General features: G+C 35.4%; 1 protein-coding gene across 1 annotated transcript; it reads right to left on the bottom strand.

Annotated features, from left to right (window-relative positions):
- Window positions 1-2,411: 2,411 nt before the first annotated feature.
- LOC122597097 (putative F-box protein At1g26515) lies at window positions 2,412-3,545 on the bottom strand. The gene has a single exon (XM_043769731.1). The coding sequence runs from the start codon at window positions 3,543-3,545 to the stop codon at window positions 2,412-2,414; it is 1,134 nt and encodes a 377-aa protein (XP_043625666.1).
- Window positions 3,546-17,741: the final 14,196 nt, after the last annotated feature.

Raw genomic sequence — 17,741 nt, 5'->3', positions numbered from 1 at the left:
TTATGCAACGAAAAGCTAGCAAACAAACAGTAATTTCTTTTGGTTTCCATCAAACATAGACGATTTAAAATTTTATATAGTAACGGTATGATTCGAACAACCATCAATATGACCAATATCACAACTTAATTAATGCGAAAGCTAAAGAAAAAATAATAAAAATTAACTCCATATAAATATTGATTCCAGTTTACCATTTTTTCTTTTTTCCAACTTTAGTTAAATAAAAAATTTGCAGTTTGTTATATCTAAACAAACTACAAACATAAACAACAATTTTAGACTAAACGATTTAGAGTTAAGCCCAACAAAAAGAGAAACAAAAAGTGTACAGTATATAATTTAAAAAATACATATCAATTGATCAACAAAGACCATCTCGAATGTTTTGTTTTTCTTCGGGTTGTTTCACTCCGAAACAGTCCATACATGCACAACACGAAGTCGTAGGTGATGGCTAACATGTGTTGGCTTAAGATCTTCAAGATGAACTAATGTGGTCTTATTTTTTGTTGTTGAAGATTAAGCCATAATGAACCTATGGACAACAAACTAAATTAAAAGAGATAATAATAACAATAACATAAGAATTCAATGTAATAATAATAATAATGATTAAATATTAACAAAGTATATAAATAAAAAAAACCTTTTTGGTAGTTGATCGTAGGTTTTTGTTTTACCATAGTTTTTTTTTTTAGTTGAGAATATGTAAGGGTTTTTTTCTAAGTGGTATCTATATAGATAATAATAATAATAATAATAATAATAATAATAATAATAATAATAATAATAATAATAATAATAATAAAGATTTTTTTTATTAGATTTTTTTTATTAAACGTCGATTATTTATTAAATAAATATTAGCAAAAATAGATGATTAATAAGGAGGGAGTATTAGGCTCATAGAGGGGGATTAGAGGTGCCAACTGTACCCTCAATCTATTCTTTTAGTTATATTACTAGTATTAATACCCGTACAATGTACGGATGACTATAAAATCGATTTACAATAATTTTCAACATTATCATCGCATGTGTTTAGTTATAACTTAATACAATAATACATAGTATATCATAGACGTTTATGATATAAAAGTGAATCAATCTTGACTAAATTATCCTTAATGAGTATATAACACTATCTGCACTTTTTCTTTTAAAATATCCGCATTAACCCTTTCAATCAATTACTTTTGCATCAATTATCTAAAATCACTCGACGCCGCCACTATCACCAACAGTCGTCCCCCACCAGCTATCTAAAATAACTATAATATCATTTCTCTCTGCTCAAATTTCAACCACTCATTTTTTTTTCTCATTACTCCATAAATCATTTTATCCCCCTAATTCATTCAAAATCTTTTATCTCAAAAACTGTACATCGATAAATTATAAAAATTATATGGGTGTTCTTAAAATTGCATGCTATTTCATTAGAGAAGTTGTTGGATCAGGGATTCGCTGAGGAACTCAGCGAGGGGCTCATTCAGCGAGCTGTCAGCGAGCTCACTCATCTGCAAGCATATTCGATCTTCAAAGTTTAAAAGGATATGTTCAATGACTCACCGTCTAGTATTTGTTGGTCAAATATGAGCGGGAATTTGAAGATTAGAAGAATGGTCCCAAGGACACGTGTCGAAAGATCAAGATAAAGACATGTGACCTTGTACTACTTCGTTGCAGTGAAGTTTCTCTTTCATACCGTTTTTGGAAACAAACAAGATGAAGGAAAGAGGCTTCTGCAGATCTGAATGATCCACCAATAGATAGTTGACAACCTTCATGTGTCAACATCTATTAGAGCAGTCATGTGATTCCTTATCTGCCTATAAAAGGAATCACTTGACCTAGCCACGAGGGTGGGTGTGTTCCACGGTTTTACTTTATTTTCTCCAAGTAAATTTGTTAAGTTTTTGTGTGTTCAAAAACTTAACATATATTTTCTGTTTATTGTTTATTGTTGTTGTAAAACAACCATCCATGTTTTCATTGTTTAGTTTGATATACATATAACTAAACAAAGTTCTTTACTTCTCATCTCTATTCTTGTTATTTCATATTTACATTACAAGTTAATTAATTAAAACACAAGCAGTGCATTCTTGGACCATCAGAAGTCATTCGATATACTTTCGACGAATTTTTAAATTCAGATGGGCGGAACCCGTCACCACCTCCATCACCGTTGCAACATGCGGGTACCTTTTTTTCGTAATCTCTAATAGTCTTGGGTGCAAAAATTTTATCTCATATTGATCATCATAACTAAATATAATGTGTAAAAATATTCAGTAATTAACTCCTATAATTAATTGTTCCGATCAAATTAAATATTTGAACAAAGAACATTGACCTCAATAAAGTTTCCATATAAACTTATTCCATAAAGATCATCTACAAAATCAGTGATCAAGCAAAAGTAAAGTTTCCATGTATGAGCCTGCAAAGCATGGATAATTATTTCCATGATTAATCCCAATAGGCTTAAACAATCCAGAATAACCCGGTTTATAAACGAAAATATTATGTTCATTATCTTTAAAAGGATTTCGCGTATGAATTATAGGTTGGTCGTTTTTCCTGAATCCAACTACCCGCCTTTTGATTAAATCTTTCGGGTTGTTAATAGTGACTAGTTTCTGAATCATGAATCGATCACCACCATGCTCCATGATCCATACATTATATCTTTTGTCGTTTTCGTGAGTAGTTTCAAGCACAGCAAAAGACTCCCTGCAACTAAGCTTAGATAAATCCAAATCATCGCAACGCTTATATGCTAATATGCTACGTGGGTGGAAGGATACTTCAATAAACTTTTCGCTCATCATATCAAAAGACAAAATCCGAATTTTAAGTTTAGCCCCATCACGAACAAGCCAATGAATAAACCTATCAGTTGCGACCACTTTCTGACGGAATTCAAGTGAGTCACGCAGACAACAATCAGACAATAATCTCCACTTCCCTGTGCTTAACTTAAAAATCTCTACCTGCATAAACTTTTTGCTTTTGCTAGCGTTCAGTGCAGGACTAGCGACCTTGACAATCGTCGGGTCAGTTGCATTACAAACACCAAAACCGATAAAAGAGTCATAATTAGGGCATTTAAATCTACCAGAGAGGGGTATATCGACAGCGTTCCTTATCGATGGATTCCAAATAACAACGACTTCTCTATAATATTCATCAAGCCTGTAAACTGCAAATAGGCCTTGTGAGTAACCAACCATCATATCGTTAAACGGTTTATGAATCGTTAGGGAAGGAATCAGGCGGAAATTGTGTTGATCAGGGGAAGTATTATCATCGTCATCATCAAACGTATATGCGTGACTACTGTTATACAAACCTATGAGTAGTTTTTGATGATTATAACGATGAGTGTGGATGTTGTAAACAGCGATAAATTCAGAGCTTTCAATGATGGATTTCAACGGCTTTGAAACTGATCTGACTTTCATTAATGATTTTATCGGAAGCCTTTTTAATATATCTCTTTGTATATCCAAGGGCATGTAGTCGTTAACATGCATACTGATCGATTTTTGTGAATTTTGGTTGAAACTTCCAAGGAACTGTTAGGGTTTAAAGTACGTCAAACAGAAGGGTTCAATGACCGTAGATGTAAACATAAAAAGGAACCATTCTGGACCTGGACCATTCGATTTAAAATATTTTAGAGGGCTCGGTACAATGGCAACGGGCCAGGTATATGTACTGAGTTTAGAATCTTGTAGACCCGATTAAAACTTAGGACTACCCGGTTGTGCCATTTGAGTATCCGACTTGTGACTTACACTTCCCGTCTTCACAATAGCTTCTGAAATACAATGGGTTGGTAAATAAATCTCATTATACTCAATACATAAGGGTAGAGGGAGTACTCATCCCTTCTCAAATTTACCCGGTTCATTCTCCAATCAAAACCTTACAACTCACTACTACCCAATTCTACCCAATTCTTACCCAAATCACTGGAAATACATACTAAGGTCGCGTTTGGTTCGTAGATTCTGATGAAATTTGATGGAATCGGAATTGAATTCCATTCCTTAGTGCGTTTGGTTGCTCAATGATGAAGAAATATCATTCCGTTGGAATGTCAACATTCCCTCATTTGATGGAATCTCCATTCCATGAGGATGGGGGAAAGAATCTCATTTCGTCTCTCTCTTAAATCTTCAAAAGATGAAAAACATTCCATCAAATTCCATTCTATCAGATTCCAATTCCTTCAATCGATTCCATTCCATCCAAAAACATTCCGTGAACCAAACGCGCCGTAAATTGTTACCCAATTTCATTTTCTTTTCTACATAAATATATTAATTTAAAACATTTCATTTAAAAATTAAAAATAAACATTACCTAATAATAATAATAAAAACATAAAACAAAAAATAATGAATAATAAGAGTCCAGGGGTAAAAAAAAAAACTTTTCAAACTCGGCATGTAAAACTCATAAATATAACAATAGTTCATAGGCCTTTATGAAAACTTTGCAATTATAATATACGAGGAGGGGTTATTTGAGAACCCTTAAAAAAAAAAAAAACTTAAGAACCTCTCTCCATCCTTGGATAAAAAAAAATGGATGGACTATATTAAAAACAAAAAACCCCTCCCAACACTAGAGGGGTATTTGTGTCACTCTCTTTATTTTCTCTCTCTCTTACTTTATTAAATTAATATAATTTTACCTAATTAACTAAAAAACTTTTATCTCACAAACCAAAAAGCGTTAAACGAAAAGAAGAGCATGGGTAGTCTTAGAATTTCGTTCTCTTTCATTAGAGATGCAATTCGACATACTTTTGACGACTTTTTAAATTTCGTTTTTTTTTCATCACGTTCATCTTACGCATGTGTAAATTATTATTCTATGATGTTTTCTCATGTGTAGGATGAACCTTTTAGTGTTTTCCACTTGTCCTACACATGTGGAAGATGAATGAACATATGTACACAACAATGAAGGTTAAAAGCGAAGCCCGTCAATCCATGGCGGAGCCATGGTAGCCAAGGGCGGAGCCTGTCAGTCCATGGCGAAGCCATAGCGGCTAAGGGCGGAGCCCGTTAGGTAGATTACCCATCACCGGTCACCCCCTATGACCTATCACTTTCTATGACCTATCACCCTATGACCTATCACCCTATGACCTATCACCCTCAATGACCTATCACCCCACTAGCTTTGGTTTATGAATATCCTTAAGGGCGAAGCCCGTTCCGAATCATAATTTTTGTTCAACCTACACATGTGTAGGATGAACGGGATGGGGAAAAAAAAAGAAATTTAAAAAGTCTTCAAAAGTATATCGAATTGCATCTCTAATGAAAGAGGACGAAATTTCAAGACTACCCATGCTTTTTTTCCGTCTAACGATGTATGGTTTGTGAGATAAAAGTTTTTTAATGAATTAGATATTTTTATTAATTTAATAAGAAGAGAGAGAAAGAGAGAGATGTGGACTTTTTCATAATGACAATCATACCCTTCTTGATCTTGATGAATGGAGGGCTGAGATTAGTTTCGCGTTCTTTTTTTAGTGGTTCTCAAAATAACTCACCCCTATAATATACAGCTTATCTTCTTCTTCTTTTTCTTCGTGTAAGTCGCCTCCAACTTCTTCTCTCTCTTTTTTTTCCCCCTTATGAAACGGTCAAACCTATTAATATTGAGGGGGACAACCTTTCCAATGTTCAAAAAATTGAACCCAACACTCGGCTATGTTAATTGAAATGCTACGTGAAATGCTTTAACCGACTCGTAGCCGAAGGGTGGCGGCGGTGTACCTGATTGTGGTCGGGATACCAGACCCCCTACCCGACTAGTACTCCTCCCGGCCTAACCCTTATAACTATTATTATTATAAATATTTATCTATATCGATACTATATTATAAAGCAAAAAGCCTCTAAATTTTTAACATTGAACTTAAATTTTCAATATTGATTTTAAATACTTTCATAAAATGCCCGTACTATCCATTCTATATTTACCTAAAATAACTATAATACCCTTTCTCTCTCCTCAAATCTTAACCAATCATTTTTTTTCTCCCCTCCATAAATCATTTTATTCCTCTAACTCTTTCAAAATCTTTTATCTCAAAAACCGTACATCGATAAATTATAAAAATTATATGGGTGTTCTTAAAATTTTATACTCTTTCATTAGAGATGTCATTCGATGAATTATTAAATACGAGGGCGAAGCCCATACGGCTAAGGCATTTGGCTATGACACTCTATGACATATCACCCTTCTATGACCTATCATACTCTATCACCTATCACCCTCACCATCTCACCGCCGCAACGCGCGGGTACTTGCTTTCGTTATTATAAATATAAAATAAATAGTGTTTGTTTAACATTTTAAGTTTCAACATTTCATCAAAACCATATTAATCAATTACTTACACTACTCGCTGACACTACACCACCATCAATCTCCACTGCCACTGCTACTCGCCACCACCATTGCCGCCGCCGTAACATCACTACCACCCCTGCAACCTTCGCTACATAATATAAAGACAATTTACCAACTGAGTTGGATTAGTGGTTGGAGCTCATGCCTCTGGAAAAAGAGATCATGGGTTCGATCCCCATGCCCAGCAAAGCTGGAGGTCCTTTTCTATCTATGTTAGAACCTGGAAACAGCCTCTCTACCTTTGGTAGGGGTAAGGCTGTCTATATATCAACCTCTCCCATACACCGTCGAAGACGGTATTGGGACCCAAAACCCGTAGAAGACGGCATTCTTTATTTTATTTTTTTACATGAAAGTGAAGGTAATTAATGCTTCATTTACATGGAAGCGAAGGTAATTAATGCTCGTACTCTTTAAAATAAGAAGTTTTTTTTTGTGTTGAAGGCACAACAAGGTATCTTAAGTTTGATTATTTTCTAACTCGGGTTCAACCCGGGCTTATGAATAAAATTTTGTAATATTAAGTTACGTCGATATCTAAGAATTATGAGATAGTTAAACCATACTCATAATCTCGAAATAGTATACATTATATTTCGGAATATACATAAATAGCTTATTAACTCGCATAATATGCGGATAATTTAAAATCTATTATGATTAAACTATTTAGATGATGAAAATTTAAATGACATGTATAAAATGTTTGAGTTTTCAACAAAAAATACAAACTTATTAAAACGAAAAAAGATGGTGATACTATATTTGAAAATTGACATATAGTCGTTTAAAAAAAATAGATAATTAAATTTTAATTTACATTAAACTTACACCAAAAGTGAAATAAATCATAAATCAATTAAAAAATGATTAAACTTTAAACAGGATGATGTCATAAATTAAGAAAATAGAAAAGAAATAATTGATATAAATAATTCTAGTAATAACAAGTAAGCATTATTTAGAAAATAATAATGTCATAGAAATCTCGTTTTATTTATATATTTTAAGAGAAAGAAATTTTACCAAGTAGGTGCATTTACTTTTTTGCTACTAACATTGTACCCGCGCGATGCGGCGGTGGTCGTGACGACGACGGTGTGGTGGTGGAGGCGAGTGTTGGTGGTGGATGCGACGTCGAGTGCGGTAGATAATTCATATAAAAGTAATTGATTTAAAAGGTTAATAGAGATATTTTAGAAAAATAAAGGATTGATAGTGTAATTTAATTATTAATGTTTTATTTAATATAGAGTATAGATATGACAGTTTACTTCGACTTCTCTATATTTCATATTTTTTTTGTTGAAGTGTACGTATAAATTTTTAAAGCTTTAGTTATCGTTAATTATTAATAGTAGCAAATACACAAAGATATATTTGTTTTTATGTTTTAATAGAATATTATTTGATTATTCCGTTTGTAAAACACAAAAAATCTGGAAAATTGTTTAGATGAAAAAGTGATCATCTACTATAAAACCAGTTTTGAAACAACGCAAAATCTATTTTGAAAACGCAAAACATGTTTTATAAACGTAACAACAAACACCCTCTAAGACTAATCTGTAACATCCTGGTCTGTTTATTCTATTCTTGTTAACTTTGATCATTAGTCAATGTTGACTTGTCGTCAAGTGGTGTCATATATTTTCGTGGATTAATATTTGAGTTAATTAAGTAGAATGAGGCGTGTCATTTACGTGGATAATTTCCGGTATGTATTCCCATTAGTGCGATTAAAGATGTCGATAAATGTTTACCATTAACACTTATTATGTTGTGGATTCCCGTTAGGCCTTAAGCGAAGTTAAATATAGTTATACAATTTGAGAGGCTTAAGTGTTAATAACTAAAACTTATTTGGGTTAAAAGTTAATGATTTGGTAAACTGATTGGTTACATTTAACAAAGTCTAAAATTATTCTCATTCGTCCCTAGTAGCCGTTGAATAAAAGAAAGGGTTCATGCCTTTATGTAGCTGCTAGAGTATATAACAAAAGGGAGATAAATGTTTTGTTGGTGTAGCCGCAAATCAAGATAGAAAAAAAATAATATAGGATCAAAAGGCTCTATTATCCCTTTGTATTGTCAAGCAGCAGATAGAGTTAACTTCAATAACCATAAACAAAATATATAAAATAAAATTAGTGTTTAACCCTAAATAATTTTTCTTAAACTTTATTTTAAGATTGTATCAATGAATAAGTATAACTGAGTTGGACAGAATAAAAATATTTTTATGAGTTGATTAATTTAAAGAAGAGGAATGCTAGATATACCTTGGGATTTATTAATGATACACGAGGGCTTAAAACGCGTACATTGCACGCCAGAAAGAAATTATAAAATTGATTGCCCATAGTAGGCGCATATAAGAAGGATTATGTTGGTTACCTGTATGTGATAGGTATTATGAATTTTTCCCCACTTTGATAATAGACCCACGTGAATGCGCTATAACCTTAAATAATTTCTTTAACACCAGTTCAAGCATGCATGTAGCAAAGTAAATGTACTCCTATTACAACTAATGAACATTTTTAAAAAAATTAATGACTTAAAATGCATAGAAAGTCTTATTTAGCATTAAAATAAACCAAATATACATCATAATTTTCATCACAAATTTGATAGGCTGTTCTTTGTATAAGATTTGAAATTTGTTGATCATTTATTTTAACTCCAATAGCACCAGTGGCATCTACAATCCTAACTTGCACATTAAACCTACCAAAAAAAAAAACAGAGATACAATTTTACCACACAACTTAACGATTATAGAGTTTTAATATGAAATATAAATATATACCTAGGATTGATGAGAACTCCTTCCTTGTTACATGAACAACAAATCTACATTTTGTTGTCCCTTAAAGCATCAATAATGTCGACTGCATCCTTGTAGAGATCGGTCAACTTAACTTCTTGAGAACAGTTCACACATTCCATTGAATACTATTCCATTGAATACTATAACTGGTCGGTTGGAATAAAACCGATTGTTGCAACAACAACCACTTTATCAAACTGTCAAAATGAAAATGTTTATACATTAGAATGTTAAAAAGCTAGTTATAAATTCGAAAGAAAGTTATGTTAAAAAGTTATCTAATCAAAAAAGAAAAATTCACAAACAATGAATACTTACATGTTCGTCCATCAGGATCATCTCAATACTACCTATGTTAGTAACATCTCCATATAGAGGTTGCTTCCATAGCCGCAAATTCTAACCGTTATCGTACATGGCTTATTATTTGGACGCAAATTTCTAATTGAAACATGGTTTAGTGAAGCCATGCTAAAATTGATCTGTTATGTGTTTACGTTTTGAAATGCCTTAAAACTGAATGGAAGTGGCCTTATATAGACATAGACATGCAAGAAAGTAACCGCCACAAGCAATACACGAACGGTTACATATTCAAATTTTTGAAAATTTGAACTTCTTGAAAGCATAACTAATCCGTTTTTGAAAATTTGAACTTCTTATTAAAGTAACTAATCCGTAGACCTTCCAAGGAGCAATATTGTAATGATTTTTGGGCTTTCTTGTATTTTTAAGCATGCCACATAGGCAATAACTAACAAATTTTGAAGTGAGATTTATATAATGTAGGGATAATAGAATAAATATACTACACTTGGTTTGTGATTTTTGGGTACTCACGAGAGAAACAAAACAAATAAATTGTTTTGTTGTCATTTCATGCGAACAGGAGGTGTCAAACATTTAGATTAGAACTCACTAAGCATTAAACTTACTTTTTAGTTGTTAACATCTTGTAGCTGGGGAAACGAGCAAGGGAAGGGCTCAAGTAAATTGATATGCAATATGTTGAAGCATGCAATCTGTTGGTTATGTGGGACCGTAGTGACGTCTTTTGAATCAAGCTCTGTGTACGTGTTTGAACATGTGTAAAATAAAGTTTAAAGGTTATGTTTGAAAATATGTAATTATGTTAATCTTGTGTAACTTTTGGACTAATGTTGGTGTAGTCAACTTTAATAAATAAATAAATAAATAAAAATTTATTATGGTCAAAATTGATAAAGTTGTATTACAAATGAAAGTAAAATGGGTTGGGTGTTACAAAGTGGTATCAGAGCAATGATTTAAGAGATTTAGGTACCTATATAGGGTACGTCGGCCTAAATTTAGTTAGGGAGTTGTTTCGTTAGTTACCAGTTAGAGATTGTCTGTGCTTGGGAATTAAAGTACGTTCTATATTTTAGCTTTAAAGGATGTAGTATATAATTATTTTAATGCCTGATCAACATTATAATGATTATATAATACATTGTTTAAAGTTAAGGTATTATATTTTAACTTTGAGAGATGTAGTATATAATCTAATGGTGCCCGATCAACACCATGATGATTATATGGTGCATCGCTTAAAGTTAAGGTTAGGACGTATGAATAGGAACAAGTACAGAGTGGTCTGATCAAGGATTAATTTTGTGATATTTATATATAAGTATATATGCGATAAATTGTCAATGTATTAAATTATGATTTTTGAAATTTTAGATGGATATAACAAATGATGGTGTTAGTCATAGAGTAACCGGTGACGCGAGTAATGAAGATGAGAGAAATGAACACGAAACTAATGAAACTTACACTGAGGAAAATGAAAATGTTAGGAGTAGAAACGATAATGGTGATATTGGCGAACAGATAGGTCGAGCCTTAGAAACTTTTAGTCCGTTCTTCCTTAATAAAATGGAAGAAGCAATAGAGAAATCTATTAGTGGAAGGGTGACTCGTTTGGTTGAAGAAGAGCTTAATCGTTGATTTCTTAAAATGACTGAAACTACTCCTACTGGCAATACCTCTGTTCTTGCACCGAAGTCGATGGATGAATATGAATATAAAAACTTCTCAGTTTGTAAGCCCCCTACTTTTAATGGCACACCTGATCCGATTGTTAGTGCCCGATGGTTGTCGGAGATGGAGGGTGCATTTAGAACTAGTCGTTGTCCTCTAGAACTGCGTACTATTTATGGTACTAGTATGTTGCGTGATATTGCTAAGCGTTGGTGGGATAGTTTGATAACCACAAGGGGTGAAGCTTGAATGCTAGAGGTAACCTGGAATGAATTTAGAGAAATGTTCCTAGAAAAGTTTGCTCCGGAAGCAGAGACTGCCCGTATTAGAGAAGAGTTCATGCTAAAAAGGCAAGATCAGATGAGCGTTAACGAGTTTTAGGCATGGGTTATTGATCGTGTACAATTCTGTCCGGAGTATGCAAATAATGATAAGTTACTGAAGGAGAATGTGCATCGTCAGTTGCGTCCTAACATTCATCAGTTCATTAACATCACGTAAGTTAAGTCTTTCGAGGAACTGATTGACGTAACTCAAGGCCGAGAGTTAGAAATTCATAGGTTAGAAGTGGAAGCAACACTCAAGCGTAAATTTGACTCCTCGTCCTCATTTTCCCAAAACAAGAAACCTAAATTCAATGTTAGTAGTGGAGGCAGTAGTTTAAGTAACCAAACCGGTGGTCGCTCTATAGTCACATGCAAGTATTGTCAAAAGAACCATTTGGGCGAATGTCGATTACCCAAAGTTTGTTTTAGATGTCGCCAGCCAGGGCACTTTAGTAAAGACTGCACAGTGCAACCAACAAGCAACATCACACTCTGTTTTAAATGTCATCGTCTAGGCCATAAAAAGGTCGATTGTCCAGAACTGACTGAGCAGGAACGCATGGTGGAGAAAAGGAAGGAAGCTGAGAGAAAGTTGGTTGTTCAAGGGCATCCAAAAGGCAGAGCTTTTTAGATGACGGTTGAGCAAGCTCGGGAGGCACCCGATGTCCTGACATGTACTTTCCTTTGTAACAACATACCTGCTAAAATGCTATTTGATTTGGGTGCGAACCGTTCATTTGTCTCTTACAAGTTCGTTCCCCAAATTAAATTGCCTTGGTCAAAATTGGAAACTCCGTTGGAAGTAGAAATAGCTGGTGATAGGAATACGATTGTGAATGATATTATTCCTAATTATGAAATAAATATAGACTGTAAGTCCCAACTATTACTAGATGAGTACTGAAGACACCTCTTTGTCGATGGTGAGTTTACTTTGCAACACGTTCACTGTATCTGGACGTGACCAGTTGCAGTGAACAGTGTACCAGGTTAACTGGAAGTTACTTATTAAGGTGACAATACAAATAAGTAAATACGAAACAATAATGTAAAGTACACGTAAAGTAAATTGGTGAGACAATATGAAATATTTCAAGTGTATTTTATTTATAGATTGTTAAATAAAATACAAGGTTGTTGTGGAACCAAGATAATACACGAATGTAAATATCCTAACAACCCATGAAATACAATTGATCTATACTTGGAAATTCTCTTATACAATCGAAACACTTAGTGTTGTGAAATGTTCCTTTTAGCGATTGAGAGAATATTGCACAAGTTCACCAACGATATTGCAGGTATATTTGTTTTTGCAAAGTTGTGAAAATGCTTGTGCAGGGACCTCTATTTATAGTCGAAGGTTGAGCATTGGGATCTCAACTTCGACGTACAAATATGGTTGACAGCACACAAAAGTATTAGCAAATAATTCTTTGTGTGTGTGCTAAATAAAGTAAGACAAAAGGTTACTTTATTCAACCACTCTACATCTTTGCACTTTTATCCACAGACAAGATTATTGTCCGGGTAAAAGGATGTAGTGTAAAAGGTCCTCCTCGTAATCAGTGTAAAGCTTTGTAAGTGCATTTACACTGAAGGATCTCCAGTTGATTAATCTGATTAGAATGTCAACTGGGCTTCGCTGCCATTACCATTCTCTATCTTCCACTTGTTGTATTTGACTTCAACTAGAATGTGTTAAGATGATTTCTTCAGATCTCAACTGGAGGAAGTCATCAGTTGCATAAACTGTACATTGCAATTGGACTTCAAATATTTCGGACAATTCTTCAATCTCTCCAGATGCAACTGGAGAACTCCAGTTTTCAGCAAATGAACCTAACAAATTCCCCTTAATTGTCCTGAAATATTGCCAAGTATTTTCAAACTTGTTTCTATACAAGTATAAGTTTGAAACACTTGAGTTTGATAAAACCTATTAATTTTTCAAGGCATTTTTATAGATCATTAAATGCCTTGGGTTCAATTTTAATTGTTTATAGATTTTATCAGCTATCTAACTTGTGGCTTACAATCTGGGAACTTGTATATACAATAATTTTACATCAGTTACAAGAAAGTAAATAAAATTACAAGCAGATAGATAGAAGGAAAACTTAAACAGATGGCCCTTTTTCCTTCTCTTGGCAACAGATGAAATTGGCTGCTTATCCTCTGGATCGAAGTTCAACCTTTTTTCAACATTTTCTTTGAACTTGATCAGGTTCTGTAATACATATTCCCAGCCTTTTTCTGCCTTGTTCTTGTGTTGCCGTTTTTCCATCAAGCTCAACATCTCCACATGCTCTGAATGACCATACTGATGAACATCAGGATTATCTGTTGTACGTTTGGGTCTACAAAAATATTGAATCTCCACCACAAAGTGTTTGGCACCAGGTTTGATTGAAAGTTTCACATCAGTGATTTTCCCTGGATTGTGCCTTCGACGATGTACATCATATAAGAATGTGCGAGCCTCAGATTCATTGGTCAGCTTGATCTGGCTCGTGCTCAGTTTGTGAGTAGCAGCTTGAATATCATCATTTGTGGGTTCAGATGATTCTACCCAAGTCCTCAGGTTTGCATCCCTTTGCAAGGCTTTCTGTTTTCTTCCCTTAGACTTGGGTGGATTCAATACCTGTTTAACCACCTTCTTTACTTGCTCAGTTCGTTTGAGAATACCCTCAGTACGAATCTCCTTTGCCTTCTCCACTGATACATTTAAGCATCTGGCATCGTGACCAGCTTCATCATCTTGATAATGCTTGTCCAGTTCAACCTCCAGCATTTTCTTCAGGGCACTGACAATTCTTGCATCATCTTTAACCTTCTTATATTCCATCAGTGGCATCAACTAGAACGGGAGGAAGAGTTTTTCTTGAATCATCTTGATTTATTTTCATTTGTTTCTTCCTTTCTTTAATAATATTCCCAATCCTTGCCAGCTGATCAATATTGCCAGTTTCCAACCTTGGAACATCAGTGGCCAGCTTTGGATATTCATCAGTTGCCATTCCCTTTCCCTTATCAACATTCCCCCTTTCACCAACATCATCAAAATTTTCAATCACATGCTCACCAGCATCAGTACTGGTAGCAGCAACAACCTGACTAGCATCAGTACTAGTCTCAGTCCTAAACACAATTTCTTTACCTGATCTTGGAGTTTCAACAGACTGGGGTGCACGAACAGATCTTTCCCCCTTGGCAACATCTAGTCCTTTGCGAATGGCATCAAAATCAGAATGCCTAGATGGTAAGCGACCTAGAGGCTGCCACGACTCTATGTTCTTGAACTCCTTGAACACTCCACAAACCATGCGAACTGTCCTCCATAGATGATTGATTTCTTTAGACTGAACCAAAACATTGCCATTTGTTTCATTTTGGCTAGCCTGAATTGCTTTAAGTATGTTCAACTCTTCTGGAGATAGCCCAGTTGCAACACCTTCCTTCACAACCTCTTTTTCCACGTCTTTTTTTTTTGCCAACTTTAGTGGTCAACTTGTCAATAGGAGTGGTTTGATCAGATACCTTGCTGTTAATGTATTGAGACTACACCTCAACCGATCAATCTTAGATGTATCAACCTGGGGCGCTGCAGTCTTGGTGATCTCAGATATCACCTTTTCAATCAAATTTTGTTTCTGGCAGCCAAGCTCAGTTACATCCAGACCAGGTTTTTCAACAAGACTTTTAACCTATCTTTCTAATTCTTTCAACTCAACCTCTGATGATCTGACAGTGTTACTCAGTAGGTTGGTGATGGATGTATGTACCTTTGTTTGAGTCAAGTCAAAAGCTTCCTTTAAAGAAGTAGCCAGTGCATTGCAGCTGATGACCAACTCATTGAGCTTTTTATATACCAAGTCCTCATTGCCAGAGAACTTATTGATCCCCTAATCAACCACCTTTACATTTGTCATATGATCCCTGTGGTATTTGGGGGACTTGGCATTCTTGTCCAGTGTCTTTTGAATATCCTCCACCCTTGTTAATAGGTTTGAGATATCGGCTTGGAAAGACATGAACTGGCTATCCAATGACGGAGGGGAAGGTGCCACTGGACCTATTCAAAATGCTACAGACACAACTAGAGGAGGTACTGATAGTGATGGTTCTCCAGTTGTTGTAGCACCAGTTGAAGGAATTGGAGGGGTTGTAGAAGAAAGCTCAGGAAGAACAAATTGGGAACCATGCTGAGAATGCTCAGGTGTGGTTCCTGGTGGTGGTAGGACTGTCTTATTTCTAGGAACAAAAAGTGAATTAAGTAGTGATCTGGAGGGGTGTAATGGAATTTCTTGAAGTGTGGAGATATTTGGTGAAACTCAAACTTGTGGTTCTTGGGATTGACCAAGGAAGGAAGGGAGTTGATCAAGTACAAATGCATCAACCATTTCCTGGTCAAATTCAGTCTCATCCGAATCCGAAGATTCAAGTTGAAACTTACCTTCATTTATGCCAAGATCCATAAATGTTGGAGGTGGTTGAACAAGTTGTTCAGACTCCTGATGACCAGTTTGAGTTTCCTCAATGGTTTCATCAGTTTGTGGAATTTCTTCCTGGAAAGAGGTCACTGGTGCCTCAACTACAACTGCTCTTTCCTCAGTTGTAATATCATGGGCCGAAGATTCCGGAACCTTGATCTTTGGCTGTGACTGGCCAGAAACTTCGTTGGTTTATGCAATTAGGGGGTCAGAAATTTGGCTTTGCAAGATTTGTGCTGACACTGACTCTAATCTGGGTTGGGCTGACCCAGTTGCATTTTCACTACCCTCTCCTAGAGAAGTTTCGAGGGTGGTTGCTTGTGGTGTATCCCTTTGACTTTCTCCAGGTACTTGTTGGGAAGTACCTGAATGGCTGGTTGGGGTACTAGTGTCAGTGGCAAGTTCTGACTGGTTCCTAAGACGACGTTGTTTTGACCTTTTTGCCTTTGGAACAGCCCGGATACCTGTTGGGTGGTCTCCGGGGGAGGTAGCTGGAAAGACTGACACGCTGGAGCTGGTGGGGATAGACTGTTGCCCAGGTTCGACAACAGTCACTATACCAGCAGATGAACTGGTGGGTCCCTCATTATTTTGAGACCCACCCAGTTGTCTTTCTGAGCCATCTAGTAATGGTATGTCAGTTTTTGCGAATGCCAACAACATTCTAGGAGGAATCTGGACCTCATTAGTTGTGGATACGAGGTTGTCCAGATTCCTCAATAATTCTGGCACAGAGTATAAAGAGAGTGTGTTTTTGTATGCCTCTTTGCCCAGAATTAATTTAAATTAAAGAGATAGAAATCGCGAAAATGGGATGCAAGGGCCCTTATTACCTTTTAATTTGAACACCAAGCTCCTGAACAAGATGTTTGCGAAGTCTACTCTCAGTCCGTTCCATAGGTAGTATGCCATCTCTGCCTGGAAGGAGTTTATCTAGTCCAATCCACCAGAACTCCTACCCAAAACTTTCAACCAAGTGGACGAAAAAGTACTTCCATGATGGTGAAAGACCTTTCATTGTCATGGGTCCCTTGGTCCTTAAAACTCCCTTTTCAAGCACTTCTTCATTGCCTATATCTAGAAGCTCTTGGCAAAAATTGATATTTTGGGAGATTACAACAGGAGATTCACCTTGTCTCTAGTAGTTGAGGTGAAGGGCATCCCTCAACATATTTGCAGTAATGGTACACGGGACAGACCCATCCTTTAAGGTGAAGGAGATGGATGAGCCGTCATCAGAATTTGTGGCCGTGTACCAGAACTCACACAAGTAGTCATGATACATCTTGTGTGGGTTCAGAGAAAAGGACTCGCCGAGGGGAGAATCACGAAGTAAGGATTGGATTCTCCCGATAAGACTATCAGCGGCCTGTTGCCCTTTTAAACTTGCCAAGTGGTTGTTTGGATTTAATTTTATTGGTTAAGAATTGATAGGGGCACCAATGGCATGTTTAACAGCCTCTGATGGAACATACTCAACTATGATGAAGTTCACATCACGAGAACGAGAAGAAGAAGAAGATTTAGGAGCCATTTTAGATTGATTGGAAACTGAAATTGAGAATTTAGGAATTAGGGTTCTTGATTTATTGAGAAGAGAGAGAAAGGAAGTGATTTGATGATTGGAGAGTA

Source organism: Erigeron canadensis, chromosome 4 (assembly GCF_010389155.1).
Source record: "Erigeron canadensis isolate Cc75 chromosome 4, C_canadensis_v1, whole genome shotgun sequence".
NCBI lineage: Eukaryota > Viridiplantae > Streptophyta > Magnoliopsida > Asterales > Asteraceae > Erigeron > Erigeron canadensis.
The sequence above is the reverse complement of the archived record's forward strand: the minus strand, read 5'-3'. Positions and strand labels throughout refer to the sequence as shown.

Excerpts from the sequence above, each read along its gene's own strand:
- LOC122597097 (XM_043769731.1), bottom strand. The coding sequence starts at position 3,545 with ATGCATGTTAACGACTACATGCCCTTGGATATACAAAGAGATATATTA.